Here is an 18,157-nt window from a genome sequence, read left to right on the forward strand (position 1 = left end):
TTTTTTGGGTCCTTGAAAAAAAATATTTTTAAACAATTTACGTCTTTTTTGGTCCGTGAAAAAATATTTTTCAAATATCCACATATCTTTTCATCCTTGGAAAAATATTAAAAAACACTCCGTCTGAATTATGGTCTTTAAAAAATATATTTTTAAAAATCCACGTATCCTTTGGTCCTTGGACAATTAAAAAGCAATTGTCTATTATTTAATCCTTGAATTTAAAAAAAATCCACGTCACTTTTTATGCTTAAAAAAGTATTTTTAAAAAATACAAGTCTCTGTTGTTGTTTGAAAAAAATAATCCGCATCCTTTGCAAAATCCACATTTATATAAATTATTTCCTTATTAAGCAAGTCAACAAAATTCCCAGAATTCTAATTACCATTTTACGAAATGAAAACTAATTTGATTCTGCAGAATTCAATTCCAAGGATTTATGACAATAAAAACCTAAAGCCACAATAACCAGCTATTAAATGAATGACAATTTAGAATTGAATTGAAAAATTCCTTAAACATTGACACATTCAAGCAGTCGTCCTTGCAGATTTAGTAAAATTATTTACTTTCTTATGTTGTCGCTGTGGTTGTTGTTGACGGTGCACCACCACATCAAGGAGATGGTCTTCTAGGCAGTCATATCCTTTCCATATCCTTAAGCTCTGAATGTCTTCACAGAATGATGTCAATTGTAAATTGATGACGTTTCATGGTTTATGATGATGATATCACTGTAAATGACTAAGAAATGATAAAGAGTTTATCTCTTCCATATCTCCTCTCAAGTCATGCACAATTTACGAGCTGAGGTCTTGTGTGTGAGTGCAGTTGATGCCATAAGAACGGTGGGTCAAACATGAGGTGATACTGGGAAATGGAATATTAAATCATTGTTTAAAATTTCCTATTTACAATTACTTTTGTGGTGTGTGGTATCCTTTGATTATAAATGTACAGTTGGGAGAAGGTATTACCACACTGCCATCCCCTCCCCTCCCCTCTGTGATGAAACACATTGATATCTGATAATGTGTGTGTGTATGAAATTGTGTATTTGTATCACACTCTAATAGATCACAGAAGGTAAAGGAAATTACCGACCGACCGACCCACTGCTGTTGTTGCCACATGTCATGCCCATCCTCCGCCAACCTCCCTCCTGCTGTTGTCCTGCATTCAATGTGTGGCTGCAGATAATCAAATTTACTCTTCTGTAAATTATAAATGCAAGCGACATCTTAACGCATTTTAATCGTTGGCATTCTTACATTTTCACACACACGCACGCACACACATACACACGCACTCCCATACACATGCATTTGTATGCATTTATTTGTTGAGAAAATGGAAATTTCTTTGGGTAAATAACGATTTAGATCAAGGTCCAAAAGGGGTCACAATGAAACAATTTAAACTACAGGGGATGACATTATGTGACAATATTTGCTCGTGAAATGATTTGGCTTCAAGATGAAGGAACTGGATGCTGATTTAAAGGGTTTTAAAAATTTCTTAAGTATGAATATTTAAAAAAAAAAATAAAAAACAGTTTTATATTTTTTGATATAAAATTTGTAAGATTTCAACAATTTTAGATATCATAAAGAATATTGTTTTCAAGAACACACAAACGTGAATTTTTTTAAGAAAAATTTTTGAAAAATATTTTGTTTAAGTACCAAAATTGTGGGTTTTTTAAATACATTTTTTTAAAAGACCACTTTTTCTGTTTCCACACTTTTGGAAATTTGGAATAAAATTCCTCGAAATCCGTGCTTTTAAGGTATATAGTGTCTTCGGCAATATTGCAATATTATTTATGGACAGTGAACAAAAATCAAATAATCCACAATTGTTGGTATGCTGATCCTTGCAAAACAAAAATCTGTAAAATCCAGGCTTGCGGGTCTTTGAAAAAAGTCACATTTTAATAAAATATAAGTCAAAAGGTCATTGAAAAATGTTTTTAAGAAATATTGAAGATCCTTAAAAATTATTTTTTTCAAAAACTCTCCTCGCATTCCTTGAAAAAATATTTTTTTTTAAAAATCCAAGGATCCTTGAAAATTATTTTTTTTAAAAAGTCCAAGGATCCTTGAAAAAATAGTTTTTAAAAAATCTTTGAAACGTATCAACGTTTGATTGATTAAAAAAATATTCTTAAACAAGTTCACGTCTTTTATCCTTGAAAACATATTATTTAAAAATCCACATTTAAATATTCCTTGATATTTTTTTTAAACCAGGTTTGATTGGTGCTTGAAAACCATTCTTGAAAAAAATATTCTTTAAAAAATTCAAGTTTTTGAGTCCTTAAAAAATATTCTTTGTTGTTTCTTTCATATCCACGTTTGTTTAATCATTTAAAATATCTTCTTTGAAAAATTCACATTTGATTCTTCTTGGAAAATTTGGCCTTGGAAAAATATTCTTAAAAAATCCACGTCTATACATCCTTATAAACACATACTTTAAAAATCCACATATGACTCGTCCTTGAATTTTTTTAATCCACGATTGATTGGTCCTTAAAAAAATATTCTTTAAAAAATCAACGTCTCGGTAGATCCTTGAAAAAATATTCTTTAAAAAATCCACGTTTGATTGGTCCTTAAAAAAATATTCTTTAAAAAATCCACCTCTCGGTAGATCCTTGAAAAAATATTCTTTAAAAAATCCACGTTTGATTGGTCCTTAAAAAAATATTCTTTAAAAAATCCACGTCTCGGTAGATCCTTGAAAAAATATTCTTTAAAAAATCCACGTTTGATTGGTCCTTAAAAATATATTCTTTAAAAAATCCACGTCTCGGTAGATCCTTGAAAAAATATTCTTTAAAAAATCCACGTCTCGGTAGATCCTTGAAAAAATATTCTTTAAAAAATCCACGTTTGATAGTCCTTGAAAAAATATTCTTTAAAAAATCCACGTTTGATAGTCCTTGAAAAAATATTCTTTAAAAAATCCACGTTTGATTGGTCCTTGAAAAAATATTCTTTAAAAAATCCACGTTTGAAGGTCCTTGAAAAAATATTCTTTAAAAAATCCACGTTTGATGGTCCTTGAAAAAATATTCTTTAAAAAAATTCACGTTTGATGGTCCTTTGGTCCTTGAAAAAATATTCTTTTAAAAATCTGCGTTTGATGGTCCTTTGGTCCTTGAAAAAATATTCTTTAAAAAATCAATGTTTGATGGTTATTTGGTCCTTGAAAAAATGTTTTTTTTTTAAAATCTACGTTTGATGGTCCTTGAAAAATTATTCTTTAAAAAATCTACGTTTAAAGGTCCTTTGGTCCTTGAAAAAAAAATTCCTTAAAAAAAATCTACAAAAAATCCACGCTTGAAAAAAATTTTTATATGGTCCTTGAAAAAATATTATTTAAAAATACTTTTCTTTATAATTTTTGAAAAATTATTTTCCAATATAAATTTATTTCATTTTATTTTCGAGGCTTTAAAATTCCATTCCAAAGCATAAACTACAAAAATGTTATACCCCTTGTTCCACTAATTGTTGCCAATCCATTTAAAATTCCAACATTTAAACATTTACGCTCGTCCATTTTACGCTGGCATTTCAAAATTTAAACAGAAGCTGTCGAATAATTTACGGCTAATTAATTGCGACATAAACACAAATGATTGACGCGTGAATGGTCGATTGAAAATATCTTTCGTCTCCAATCAGTTTGTCGGCAGCTTGTCTGAAAAATGACAGACAACAGTTTTCGTGAACGGGTAAACGATGGATGGATGGACTTTCTTTTTGATCGTTGGTCTGGCTCTGGTTGTTCTCTGGCTGGTATGATAGCAGCCATTCACAATTTTGAGATTCGCCAAAATGAATGTGGGCAATATCAATTAAGGCATTGGCCAACAAGGTATCGTTTTACAAGATTTTACAATTGGGATAAAAAGTAGGTGGTATCTACAGGGTGAGATGAAAAAACTGCAACCAATTTCAGACTGTTTTCATTTGTAAGGCTGGAAATACATAAAGCGCATATTTGGCTGGCTTAAGTCATCGTCTGGCTTCTTCTTAGATGAACAAAGGAGTTTTAGGTTGACCTAGTTCTATTTTGGCCCTAGGCTCCTTTGTTCATTTCCGAAGAAGCCAGCCGATGACTTAAGCCAGCCAAATAAGCGCTTTATGTATTCCCAGCTTAAGCCACTCGCCCGACAGCTAATAAGATTTTTTCAGTGACAGTTCATTACATTGTTTTTACAAAAGCATTTTAGTGAAAATTTTCGAATTCAGGCGTGATAGTGTGATTTCTTTATATTTGGCTGGAAAACCACAAGTGGCTATCGTTAGAGCACTCCAGCATTTAAATGTGAAAGAATGCTTTGTGCAGCCCGACGTCAAGGAAGTGAAGAGAAGAAAACAGCAACATCAGCAGAAATGGTTCGAAAAGTAATAATAAAATGGTGAATTGCCGAATTTGATTTTCTCCGATGAGAAAACATTCGTTATCCAGCAGTTCGTAAACAAATAAAACGATCGTGTTTACTTGCCAAAGAGGTCAGCTGAAAATGTACACCTTCGGTTGTCCACCAGAGGTCAAGCGCGGGTCATGGTGATTGTGCGGGCTACCATAAGAGCCGATCGTCGCTCTCCGCTCGTATTAATCGACCGTGGCATCAGAATGAATGCCGAATATTATCGCGAAAATATTCTGGAGGGTGTATTAAAGCCTTGGGTACGCAAACATTGTGGCCGCAGACCTTGGACATTCCAACAGGACTCAGCATCATCGCACTCAGCACGCGCCACCCAAGAATGGTTACAAAATGAGGTTCCTCGCTTCATTTCCAGCGCACAATGGCCACCAAAATCCCCGGATACCAATCTGTTGGATTATTGTGTCTGAAGTAATTTGGAAAGCAAGGTTGGCACTAAAAAATACCAAAGTGTCGATCAGCTCAAGCAAGCGCTTCGCCGGGAATAGCCCAAAATACCGCAGAGCAAAATTTGGCCTTCAGTGGCCGTTTGAAGGGACGGAATTGAAAAGTTCGATAAAAGATGTAAATCCCTTCATGGATTTTTTTTCTAAGGACTCACTTTATATAGAAGACTTCTTAAAGGCCTCTCAATACATTTACAAAAATTCATAAGTATTCTCAAAAATGAGGAAATTTGATGTGCTTTCTATGACTAGAATACCTCTCTCAAGTCTTCCATAAATAGAACCCTCTTAAGAATCCCTCTGATACAGAAAAAAGTCCATAACTCTTTTATACACGGAATACCTTCTTTGGGTCTTCTTTATACAGAAATATTTAAAAATAAATTGAAAATTCTGCCTTCTCAAATATTTGTTTAATTTTTTTTCAATGCTATGATTTTGAATTTCCAAATTTATTTTTAATGTGAAGCATTGACTTCATTATGCAGCTGAAATCAAATGGCGAACATTTTTTTATTTCTTCATTTCAAATTCAGACATCATCGAATTTTTGTTGATGTTTTACCACCATGTCATTCATTGTGTTGTGAATGTCAATGATGACAGACGACTGATGACTCTACGACTGCTGCTGCCACTTCTGTCGCTGATAATGGCAGCGTCACAGATGATGAATACAAAATATGGCCCAGTCTGCTGTCGCTGCCGCTTTAATGGAGCATCTGGTGGTATTGTAATTTTTTTTTTTTTTTTGTTTTCATTTGAAATTTATGATTATTTTTTCTTAAATGCATTTTTGCCAAAAAATGTATTTTTTCTGTTCCATTCATTCAATTTATTGAATAAAAATGTGTTATTTATGACACGCCTGTATTTGTTCCCATCCCCAATTAACAGGGCTTTGTTGTTTTCTTCAATGCTGGCGTATGGAATAAACAATGTTTATTGTTTAATTTAATGTGTATTAAATTTTTGTTTTTGTGATGGAGAATTGGGCGCAGCAGCTTTCTTTCCCACCAACTGTATAAATATACTGCAATCTCTTTTGCTTTAAAAATAAATTTTTATTACTTTTAAATACCGAATGAGAACAAAAACAATAAACAATGAAGGATCAAAAAAATGTTGGATTTATTTTTGAGCGAACACTTGTTTAAAAATCAACACGTACCTTGGAGTTCATACAAATAGGTCTTCATCAAACAATGAAAACATTTTTTTTTTTTTTTTACTTTTTAAGAAATGTAGAACAAAATTTACAGATTTTTTTTAATAACTATTGACGGGCAACACCTCCATCAAAAGTAGATGTTTTAAGATAAAAAATTGTTTAGGACCAATCAAACGTGGATTTTCTGAATAATATTCCTTCTATTACCAAACAAACGTGGATTTTTTAAAGAATATTTTTTCAAGGACCAAGAAACGTGGGTTTTTAAAAGATTTTTTTTCAAGGACCAAATAACGTGGATTTTTTAAAGAATATTTCTCCAAGGACCAAAAAACGTGGATTTTTTAAAGAATATTTTTTTTCAAGGACCAATCAAACGTAGATTTTTGAAATAATAATAATAAGACCAAAGGACCATTATACGTGTATTTCTATAGCATTTTTTCAAGGTCCAAACCACCATCAAATGTGGATTTTTTAAAGAATATTTTTTCAAGGTCCAAAGGACCATCAAATGTGGATTTTTTAAAGAATATTTTTTCAAGGTCCAAAGGACCATCAAATGTGGATTTTTTAAAGAATATTTTTTCAAGTCCATTAAACGGAGATATTTTAAATAATATCTTTTCAAGGACGTGGATTTTTTAAAGAATTTTTTTTCAAGGACCATCAAACTTGGATTTTTTAAAGAATATTTTTTTCAAGAACAAAAGGACCAACAAACGTGGATTTTTTAAAGAATATTTTTTCAAGAACCAAAGGACTAACAAACGTGGATTTTCTAAAGAATATTTTTTCAAGAACCAAAGGACTAACAAACGTGGATTTTTTAAAGAATATTTTTTCAAGAACCAAAGGACTAACAAACGTGGATTTTTTAAAGAATATTTTTTCAAGAACCAAAGGACCAACAAACGTGGATTTTTTAAAGAATATTTTTTCAAGAACCAAAGGACCAACAAACGTGGATTTTTTAAAGAATATATTTTCAAGGACCATCAAACGTAGATTTTTTAAATAATATTTTTTCGTGGACCAAAGGACCATCAAACCTAGATTTTTTAAAGAATATTTTTTCGTGGACCAAAGGACCATCAAACGTGGATTTTTTAAAAAACATTTTGTCGAGGAACAAAGTGCTATCAAACGTGGATTTTTTAAAAAAAACATTTTGTCGAGGAACAAAGTGCTATCAAACGTGGATTTTTTAAACAATATATTTTGTCGAGGAACAAAGTGCTATCAAACGTGGATTTTTTAAACAATATATTTTCAAGGACCAAAGGACCATCAAACGTAGATTTTTTAAATAATATTTTTCCAAGGACCAAAGGACCATCAAACCTGGATTTTTTAAAGAATATTTTTTCAAGGACCATAAAACCTGGATTTTTTTAAAAATATTTTTTCAGGGACCATAAAACCTGGATATTTTTAAAAAATATTTTTCAAGGACTTAACAAACGTGGATTCTTTAAAAAATATTTTTTCAAGGACCTAACAAACGTGGTTTCTTTAAAAAATATTTTTTCACGGACTTATCAAACGTGGATTCTTAAAAAATATTTTTTTCAAGGATCAATCGAACGTGGATTTTTTAAAAATTTTTTTTCAAGGACTTAACAAACATGGATTCCTTAAAAAATATTTTTTTAAGGACTTAAAAAACGTGGATTACATAGAATATTCCTAAAAAAATATTTTTTCAAGGTATATTTTTAATTTTTTTTTTTTTAACGAACAAGAAAATGTGAATTTTTTTGGAAATATTTTTTTCGAGGACCAGCAAAAGTGCACCTTTTAAAGAATATTTTTTAAAGAACCAACAGGGGTGGATTCATTAAAGAATATTTTTTCAAAGACCAGCAAAAGTGGATTTTTTAAAGAATAGTTTTTTAAGGAACAAGAAAATGTGAATTCTTTGGAAATATTTTTAAAGGACCATAAAATGTTGATTTTTTAAAAATATGTTTTTATTTTATTATTTTTTTTTGGATAAAAAAATAAAGGCCTATTGTGACCTATGTTTAATTGTTTCGGCGGCTTGGAAACTATCTACCGTGGATTTTTTAAATTATATCTTCAAAAACTTTTAGACCAACTCCCGTTATTTTTTTTTTTAAGATTATATTTTATAGGACCAAACGTGGTCTTTTTAATGGAGTTATATGCAGAAAAATCCTAGATTTTTCACAAACCATTTTGGCATCAAACCTGGATTTTCAAATGAATAAATTTTTATTTTTGTTTTGAATATTTTTCAAAGATAAACTGAAAATGTATTCTGGACTTTTAAATGATATTATTTTTAAATTATAGAGATCCCTTTATTCCTGAAGTTCATAAAAAAATCTTTTGTTTTAGATTATTATTATTCTTCAAAATTTTTCTAGCATTTCACAGAACTAATCAAAATAAATTTGTTAAATAAACACCAAAAAAAGATTTGCATTTCATGGAAGACAAAAAAAAAATATTCCAACAAAAATCAAGATTTAAATCTTGATGCTCTTCCACGAACATTCGTTCGCATGGGCTGACATATGAAGTACACCTTTTAGTCTTGCTCCTCAATGTCTTTGTCGTTTTTTTTCCTGTGACTGAAAATGATTTATGTCCTCGGCCGAGTAACACCAGTCAGTCGGTGGCAAGCAGACAATGTGTCAGCCAACTAGCTAGGCAGCCAGGCAGTCAATCACTTTGCCATTAGACTGCAACCAAAACCCCAAAAAAACGAAGCGCCAATTCCAACTAATTGTCATTGAATGATTTGTTCTTTTTTCGTCAGACCTCCTCTATTTGTCAGAATGGTTTGCACGATGCCAACGTCATGATCCAACTTTTCGTTTCAAATTTATGCAGTCACCTAAAAAGTTTTGTTTTTCTGTTTTTTGTGTTTTTGCCAATGAGACGGTACTTAATCATTAGCAGAACACCCAACAACAGAGCAGACCGCCTAACATGTTTGATGTGTGATTTGTTTGTTGTACGACAGACACTTCAAAACAAATTTAAATGATCTTTAGATTTATTTATTGTTTTTGTTTTGGAACCTAGTGTGGGTGGGAATTAGTTGGTATCGTATGACACAACACGACAAATTGGGGTTTTCCACGAAAATTAATCACGGGAGACTGTGGTTTGGAGGAAATGTTTAATGAATTTAAACATATTTTTGGTAAATATAGATTTAGTAGAAGTATTGTTGTTTAAGTAGCATTTTAGCTGATGAAAAATATGTCACAAAATGTGAATTGTCTCGCATTCTGTGATATGAAATCGATCGAGAGCTTCGAAACTAGCTTAAGGTATTCATCTTCACACAAATAGTGTAAAATATCTTAAAAGAGACAAATGTTCAAGATTGACATTTGTGTAGTGATTGCGGACTTCAAACAAATTTTGTTAACAACTAAATATTTTTCAAAACTAAAATATATTTTTAAAAAATATTTTTAAGACCATCCGAGAAAAAATCGTTAACATAAAAATATAAATTTTTATAAGACTCACAAAATTTTTGAGAAATTATTTTTGGATGCATCCGCAAACGGATGTTTGTGTTAAGAATATTTTTCAAAGACCCACAAACTTGGAATTGTAAAGCAAAAAAAAAAGAAAACAGTAAATAAAGTCTTAAAGTCGGGCGGGCCGACTTTATGATACCCTACACCACTCCTTCTTTTTTACAAAGTACAATTTTCAAAATTTTTAAATGACAAATTTTTGGTGGTCTCGTTTTCATTTCTTTTTAAATCAATTTAACTTTTGTTTAATTTTTTCAAATAGTTTTATATTCAAGACTTATCATTTCTTTCAATTCAATCTCTTCACATATTTTTAAACTTTTTTTATATAATTTTCTTACCATCGCAAAACTATCAATTCTTAGTCCAATCTTAACAAAAAAAATGGTACGCCAAAGATCCCGCCGAACAATTGAAGAGGTCTACGGAACAAAATTCGAGACGACAAAACCCGTAGCCAACAGCACCAAGAATGGAGGATTTCAGACGAATGTCCATGACAATGGTTACATAATTAATTCCAATACTCCATATTACACAACACCAGCTCCGCAATCATCTGCGCTCAACAACAATGGGGCTTTAAATAGTTCCAGACGTAGAAGCACAGTTCGTACAAATGGAAAGACAGCACCCATCACCGTAGCAGCTACCCACAAGATTGGTGCTAACAAAGAAAAGGAGGATATTGGTAAGGACTACAATAGCACAAAAATGTTGAAAACCTCTCGTGCATCAGGCCATGATAAATCAGCTCGCCTTGGAGGTGGTGGTGGTGTTGGTGGTGCTGCTACCAATCAATATTATGACAACAAAACCTATAGGCCATACATTGAACATAACAAGGAATATCATGTGACGTCTGGTAATGATGGTCAACAGCAGCATCACCATCAGCATCAACATCAGCAACAACAACAGCATCACAACAAACATCAGCATGTCAATCATCATCATCATCATCAGCCTCACCATCAGGATGAGGATAAGGACGACGATACCGAAGAGTTTTTCCAACTTATCCGTCAAACAGTGGAGAATGCCATTGGGGTAAGTGTCAAGAGGAATTATAGTTCTGTGTAGACTTTGAGTGTCTGTATTTTTTGTCCTTGTAGAAATCGATTTCGGAGTTATTGAATCGCAATTTCCGGGAACTGAGTTCAAAGATTGACCGCTTTTCCATGGAGCTGAAAAGCACCAATGACCAAATGAAGAAAATGCACATGGAACTGAATAATAGTAAGTACAATTAATAAGGTCTCCAATTCAAAGTATATTTTTGTATTCACAATCCACTATTTATGAAGTAACAACTTTTAAATATTGTGAATGGAATCAAAATCTCCACTTTAATAAAAATTTTTCATGAAACCTTTTATATCCAGTACATACGGAGGAAATATCCAGTGTGTGAAAAAAAATAAAATCTCCCTGTAGATAACATACAAACGTACCAAAAGTATCCCTTGAGGATTTGACCTGTTTATGGAGATTAGTCTCCAATTTAACAAAATCTTTAAAAATTTGTATCTTACAATAATTCTTCATCTTTTGCCACTGGGACCTGCTTATGAAATTACCTTCAACAAAGTCTCCACTTAATGAAAATAAATTATAAAAACCTGTACGATTCTAAAGTAGTTCGACGGAAGTCTTCATGTTATGATATTAGCTGATAAAATATCCTACATTCTAAAAGTTTCAGAGAAAAAATTCTCCACGTTCTGGCAATAACATGAAAAAGTCGCTAGCTTATACTTAACCTCCATTTTCTTAAAACCTAGTAAAATGTCTACTTTATACAAGTACTCTCCACTTTAGAAAAAATGTACGAATCTAACCATTAGTAAGTCTCCATTAAACGAATATAACATACACTAAGTCTCCACCATGTGATACCCTGAAAATGTCTCCTCATTGTTAACTTAGGACGAGCTAAGCTATTTGATTTTAGCAAAAAACAAGTGAAAAAGCAGTAAGTTCGGCCGGGCCGAACTTTGAATACCCTCCACCATTTGGAAGGAATTAGAAAATTTTCAAAAAAATAAAATCCATTAAATTTTATTTTAAATCTTTACAATTTCTAATATAGGAAGGTAATGATATATGGGGGTATATATGTTATTGTGGACCTATTAAGACAAATCTATGTCTGGGTGTAAAGTACTCACAAGGAACTCCTTGTGTGGATTTTCAGATAATTCCATTGGAAAAAGTGGCTAAAATCATCAAACTACTGAATATCGTGGGGTATCGTTATATGGGGGATATACAATATTACGGACCTATATAGACAATTCCCTTTCAGGGGGTAAAGTGCTCACAAAAAACTCCTTGTGTGGATTTTCAGACAATACGATTTGAAAATGTGGCCGAAATCATCAAAATACCGAATATCGGCGGTACCGTTATATGGGTGTTATACGATATCATTAACCTATATAAAGAATTCTCTGTCTGGGGTAAAGTAAAATTGTACCCCTTGTGTACAATTTCCGTTGAAATATGTGGCTAAAATCATCAAAATACCGTGGGTACCGTTATATAGGGGCTATACGATATCGTGGACCTATATAGATAATTCTCTGCCGAGGTATAAAGTACCCACAAGGAACTCCTTGTGTGGATTTTCAGACAATTCCGTTGAAAAATGTGGGTAAAGTTATCAAAATACCGAACATCGGGGGTAACGTTATATGGGGGATATACGATATCGTGGACCGATATAGATAATTCTCTTCCGAGGTATAAAGTACCCATAAGGAACTCCTTGTGTGGATTTTCAGACAATTCCGTTAAAAAATGTGGCTAACATCATAAAAACACCGAATATCGGGGGTACAGTTATATGGGGGATATACGATATCGTAGACCTATATATAGACAATTCTTTTTCAGAGGGTAGAATACTCACAAGGGACTCCTTTTGTGGAATTTCAGACACTTCCATTGAAAAATGTGGCTAAAATCGTCAAAATAACGTATACCGGGGGGTAACGTTATATGGGGGCTATACGATATCGTGGACCTATATAAATAATTCTCTGCCGAGGTATAAAATACCCACAAGGAACTCCTTGTGTGAATTTTCAGACAATTCCATTGAAAAATGTGGCTAACATCTTCATAATACCAAATATCGGAGGGTACCGTTATATGGGGGCTATACGATATCGTGGACCGATATAGCCCATCTTCGAACTTGACCTGCCTGTACACAAAAGAGAGATCTGTGCAAAATTTTAGCTTCCTATCTTAATTCGTTTAGACTGTAGCGTGATTACACGTCTGTTGTAATCACGCTACAGACAGACGGACGGACGGACAGGGCTAAATCGTCTTAGAATTTTACGCTGATCAAGAATATATATACTTTATTGGATCAAAAATGATTATTTCGATGAGTTACAAACGGAATGACGAACTTAATATACCCTCCATACTATGTATGGTGGAGGGTATAAAAAATTTCCATACACCTTGAAGAATGTCTTCACATTATTAAAAGAATATTGAAGAATGTCTACACATTATTTTGAATCGATGGAGTGAGTTTAAAATGAATCCATTTTATTATAATAGCTTATAGAAAGTCATTATGACAAAGACCTCCACATTAATAGAATAATTTGAAAATAGTTGCTACCTTCTTTGAAGAGCTTGTAGAAAGTCTCCACATGATTAAATTTAGAGCAGAATGTCTACATATTAAAAATTAGTTTTAAAAATCCATATTGGCCAAAATTTGCCTAATCAAATATTTCATTATGAACAAGTCTACATGTTATAAGAAAGTCTCCCCTTTACGAAAATGATTTAAGGCTGTCTCCACATTAGGAAAATAGCTGCGTGAGCTTAAAAATATCTCCACTTGAAGTCTCCACTTTATTCCAATATATTGAAAAAAATTTCCTTGTTACAAAAATAGGTTGAAGACCGAACCCGTTGCAAATTTCCCTGCCCAAGGGGGGGATTCCCAAGCACATAGTGGAATCCCATGGAGGAAATTCCCCGGTTTATGGGGAGTTCATCGGTCCATAGGGAAAATCCCCCTCTCATAAAAGTAAACCCCTCCCATAAAAGGAATCCCCTCCCTCCCTTCTTGGCCACCAACTCTTCTACATGGACACCCTGGTCCACCAGCTCATTTATTTGAACATCCTGGACCAGTAGTTCGTCTGTATGGACATCCTAGCCCACCAGTTCGTCTGTATGGACATCCTAGCCCACCAGTTTGTCTATATGGACTCCCTGGCCCTACAGCCGGTCTATATCACCTCCCTGACTTACACATTGTCAATATGGACTTCCCAGCCTGCAATATAGACTCCCTAGCCCACCATCTCCTATATGGACTCCTTGGCCTCCAATTCGTCCATATAAACTTGCGTCTATTTAGACTTCCTGGTATTCAACACGTCTATATGGACTCCCTGGCACACAGCTCGTCTATATAAACTAAATACCCCTCTTTTCGTCTATATGGGCTTCCTGGCCTCCAGCTCATTTTTATACACATCTTGCCCTCCAGCTCGTCTATCTTGGCCTTCTGGTCCCCATCTTGTCTTCATTGACTCTCTGGCCTCCAACACGTCTATATAGACTCCCTGGCATTCAGCTGTTCTATATAGACTCACGGTCCTCCAGCTCGTCTATATGAACTAAATACTCCTATTTTCGTCTATTTAAGGTCCCTGGCCTCCAGTTCATATTTATATACTTCAGGTCCTCCAGCTCGTCAATCTTGGCCTTCTGGTCCCCATCTTGTCTTTATAGACTCTCTGGCCTCCAACACGTCTATATAGACTCTCTGGCACTTAGCTGTTCTATAAAGACTCGCGGGCCTCCAGCTCGTCTATATGAACTAAATACCCCCCTTTTCGTCTTTTTGTATTCCCTGGCGACAAGCTCATCTTAATGGGCATATTACCCTCCAGCTTATCTATATTGAACCTCTGGTCCCCAATCTGTCTTTATGGACTCTCTGGCTTCCAGTTCGCAAACATGGACTCTCAGTTAAAATATTAGGTATAAAGTCTCCACTTTATGTCTAGAATATAGCTTATAGCTTTCATCGTAATAAATAAAATCTCTTCCTACGTTGGAGAGCTTGGCTTTAATTTTCGTGTTACTAAAATCTCGCAGATAAAGTCTCCAACCACTAAAAAAAGAAATAACGAAGATTTATCGTAAAACATGTAAAGAAAGTGGAAAAATTGGGAGGGCCGACTTTATGATATCCTACACCACTATACTCATCAAGTAGAGCTATCCGCAATATAAATAAAGAAGAGTACATAATACCACTGATCACTATAAAATATCCAAATTCGATAAAATTTGGCAGATGTATTTCTGACCACTATTTGATATCTGGTAGCAAATATAATTGTGGAGGAGTGCATATTATGAATGTAAGGGACTTCAACGCCAAATCGGATGAGACATATATATGGGAGCTATAAATCTATCAGAACCAATTTTCAGTAAATTTGATCTACTGGTTTCTAGACTGAATTCGGTCGGATATACAAAAATTCACTCCATTTGGACTGATGTTAGCCATTTGGTGCATAAGAAATCTGATATCGGTCCAGATAAAATTTGGCAGAGGTATTTCTGGGCTGTATCTATATCTGAACCGATTTTCACTAAATTTGATGTATGTATTTGCTTCTAGACTCAATTCGATTGGATGTGCCAAAAATTCAGGTCATTTGGACTGATATTGGCCATTTGGTCACAATAAAAAACCTGAAATCGGATAAGGATATATATATGGGAGCTATATCCCAATCTGAACCGATCTTGACAAAATTGTAAACACTTATTTCTGAGCTGTATCTGATAACTGGACCAAAGATTGTTGTTGTGGAATGCATATTACGCATGTGAGGGACTTAAGCCCCCAAATCCGATTTAACATATTTATGGGAGCTATATCTTAACCGATTTCCACTAAATTTGATGTATATGCTTCTAGTCTAAATTCGGTCGGATGTGCCAAAATTCTGGTCATTTGGTCTGGTACTGATCATTTGGTGCACAATGAACCATAATTCGGTTGAAGATATATATGTGGGAGCTGAAGATATGTTATGGTCCGATTCTCACCAATTACAATAGGTCTTGTCCTTGGGCTAAACAAATTTTGTTTGTAAAATTTCATCTCAATCGGATAATAAATGCGACCTGCATTTAATTCACAAAAATACATGGACATAAGGACGGATAGACCGACAGATGGACTCACATGCATAAATCGACTCAGAAAGTGATTCTATGAAGATGCTCAAAAGTAACTATGTGCCTACCTAGCTTCCTTCAAATGCACAAAGGCCTTACAAAGAACTTATAACTATGTGGTGTAAGCCATCAAGTCTCCACTACATTTCTTAGATATAATTTTCGAGTTACGAAAATGTCATCGATAAAGTCTCCAAATTATAAAATACAAAGTGGATTTTTATTTTTTACATTTATAAAATATCACCGGTAAAATCTCCTCATTACACACAAAAGTATCATAGACTAGGTCACCACATTGACGAAAAGAGGATGACTGTGGAGACTGTATCTACAAAGTTTCTTCATTGGGAGACCTTATCCACAGTGTATAATAACATGGAAAATTATTTCAAAATCTTGTGGCTTTTACGCTATTTTTATAAAGTGGAGAGTTCGTATTTCTCATATGTTCCATGTCAATAGAATACTATGAAAAAGTCTCCACTTTATTTCAAGCCTATTATAAGACAAAGAGGCAAAATCCTTCATTCATTTAATAAAACATCTAAGAAAATAGTTCCAACTTGATAAAATGTCTCCACTTTATGAAAAATATAAACTCTCCACTTTATAAAAATAGCATATGCAAAGTGCAGACTTTTTATAGTATAAAAATAGCATATGCAAAGTGGAGACTTTTTATAGTATTGTAATTGAATGGAAAATATAAAAAATATGAACTCTCCACTTCATAAAAATAGTGTATACGGCTACAAGAGAATTTTCCATGTTACTTGTAAGTTGTGGAAAAAGTCCTATAATTGTCATTGAAATAAAGTGGAGACTTTTTATAGTATAGTAATAGAATGGAAAATATAAACTCTCCACTTTATAAAAATATCGTATGTAGCTTCAAGAGTTTGGATGAATTTTCCAGGTTACTTATATATTGTGAATAAAGTCTCCCAATTAAAAATCGGTGTATACAAAGTCTCCACATTTATAAAGTAGCGTGTGTATATCAGGTTATTTTTAAAGAATGTGGATGTAGTCTCGACGTGAGTAAAATATCAATAGTTAACTTTGGTGACAAAAGTCTCCACTTATTTCATATATTTAAAAGTTTCCAAAATTATTAAAATATAACATACAAACCTATTGAATTATTCTGTAAGTCTCCAATATTGAGTGAATTTTTTTTTACCTTTCCAGAAATTTCCCACTATGGGGAAGAAAATTCCCGACATTTTCGCTACCTTTGCATGAAATCGGAATATGACAAAATGTTCTATCAACATCAGACAATGATGTCGGCAGCGGTTGTGCCCAGCAAAAATCGTCCCGTCAAACTTGATAAACGCTTGAGTGCTGTCCACACAAAGTCTCCAAATAACCAAACACCAAATTCTTCGGAAAACGATGCAATACCAGCTCCATGCACATGTCGTAGTGTCATAAATAACAAAAGCTCCTCCAAGGATCCCCAGAAGTCCTTATCCAATGATCGCAATGATATAAGCCGAAAATCTTCCGAAGATGGTATTCGGGAAATTCTCGAGCAATTTCAACGATTTTTCACTGAAATGAAAGAACTTAAGAATGGCCCCAACTCCGCCAGAAAAATGTCCGAAATGACGTTGAGAAATGATAAGGAATGTGGTGCTGCAAGAGCTTCCGGGGCGGCGGGTGATGTTATGGCCAGTTATCATCAGGAAAAAGCCTTGCGTATAAATAGAGAATTGTTTCAGGAAAATTACGATGAGGTTGACGATGATTTTGAAATGAGTTCGGATAGTATAAGTCCTCGAAGTGTTGAAAATCTAGATATACCACATCAATACAATGGCGGAATGACGGTGAGAACTTCAAATACGTCCAGAACCCAACACATTACTGGCGGTGGTGATGGAGATGGCGGTGATGCTATGTAATGTGAGATTGTAATGATACCTTTTTTCGATTTGGGAACAAAATTCTGAAATGTCGAGTTGAGTAATTTGTATATTTTCTCGTCAAATTGTTTTGTATTTGGTGTGCTTGTCGATAAAAAAAATAGATATCTCGAACCAAAACTAATAGCAAAGCCGTTGTGAGGATTTGGGGATTTAAGAGATCTTTAAAAAAAGGCTTTAAATTTTTTAGAAATTTTGAGATTTTGAGATTTTTTTGAAAGTTTTTAAGTATTTAAGTCAACGATTTTTTGATGAGGGGCTTATTTACTTACTAACTTACCTCAATAGAGGTCATCGCGTATTGGTTTTCTGGCCCTAGAAAAAGCAAATAGAAATAAGGAGTTATTCCACACCCACAAATAAA

At 33.6% G+C, this 18,157-nt stretch overlaps 1 protein-coding gene across 1 annotated transcript; it reads left to right on the forward strand.

Moving 5' to 3' along the window:
• The first annotated feature begins 9,892 nt into the window (after nt 1-9,892).
• LOC101889203 (rho GTPase-activating protein gacF) lies at nt 9,893-17,917 on the forward strand. Its single transcript, XM_005189508.4, has 3 exons — nt 9,893-10,663; nt 10,729-10,852; nt 17,054-17,917. The coding sequence occupies exons 1-3, from the start codon at nt 9,998-10,000 to the stop codon at nt 17,770-17,772; spliced, it is 1,509 nt and encodes a 502-aa protein (XP_005189565.1). The 5' UTR covers nt 9,893-9,997; the 3' UTR covers nt 17,773-17,917.
• The last annotated feature ends 240 nt before the right edge of the window (nt 17,918-18,157 follow it).

The sequence above is a fragment of the Musca domestica genome, unplaced genomic scaffold, assembly GCF_030504385.1.
Source record: "Musca domestica strain aabys unplaced genomic scaffold, Musca_domestica.polishedcontigs.V.1.1 76, whole genome shotgun sequence".
Lineage (NCBI taxonomy): Eukaryota > Metazoa > Arthropoda > Insecta > Diptera > Muscidae > Musca > Musca domestica.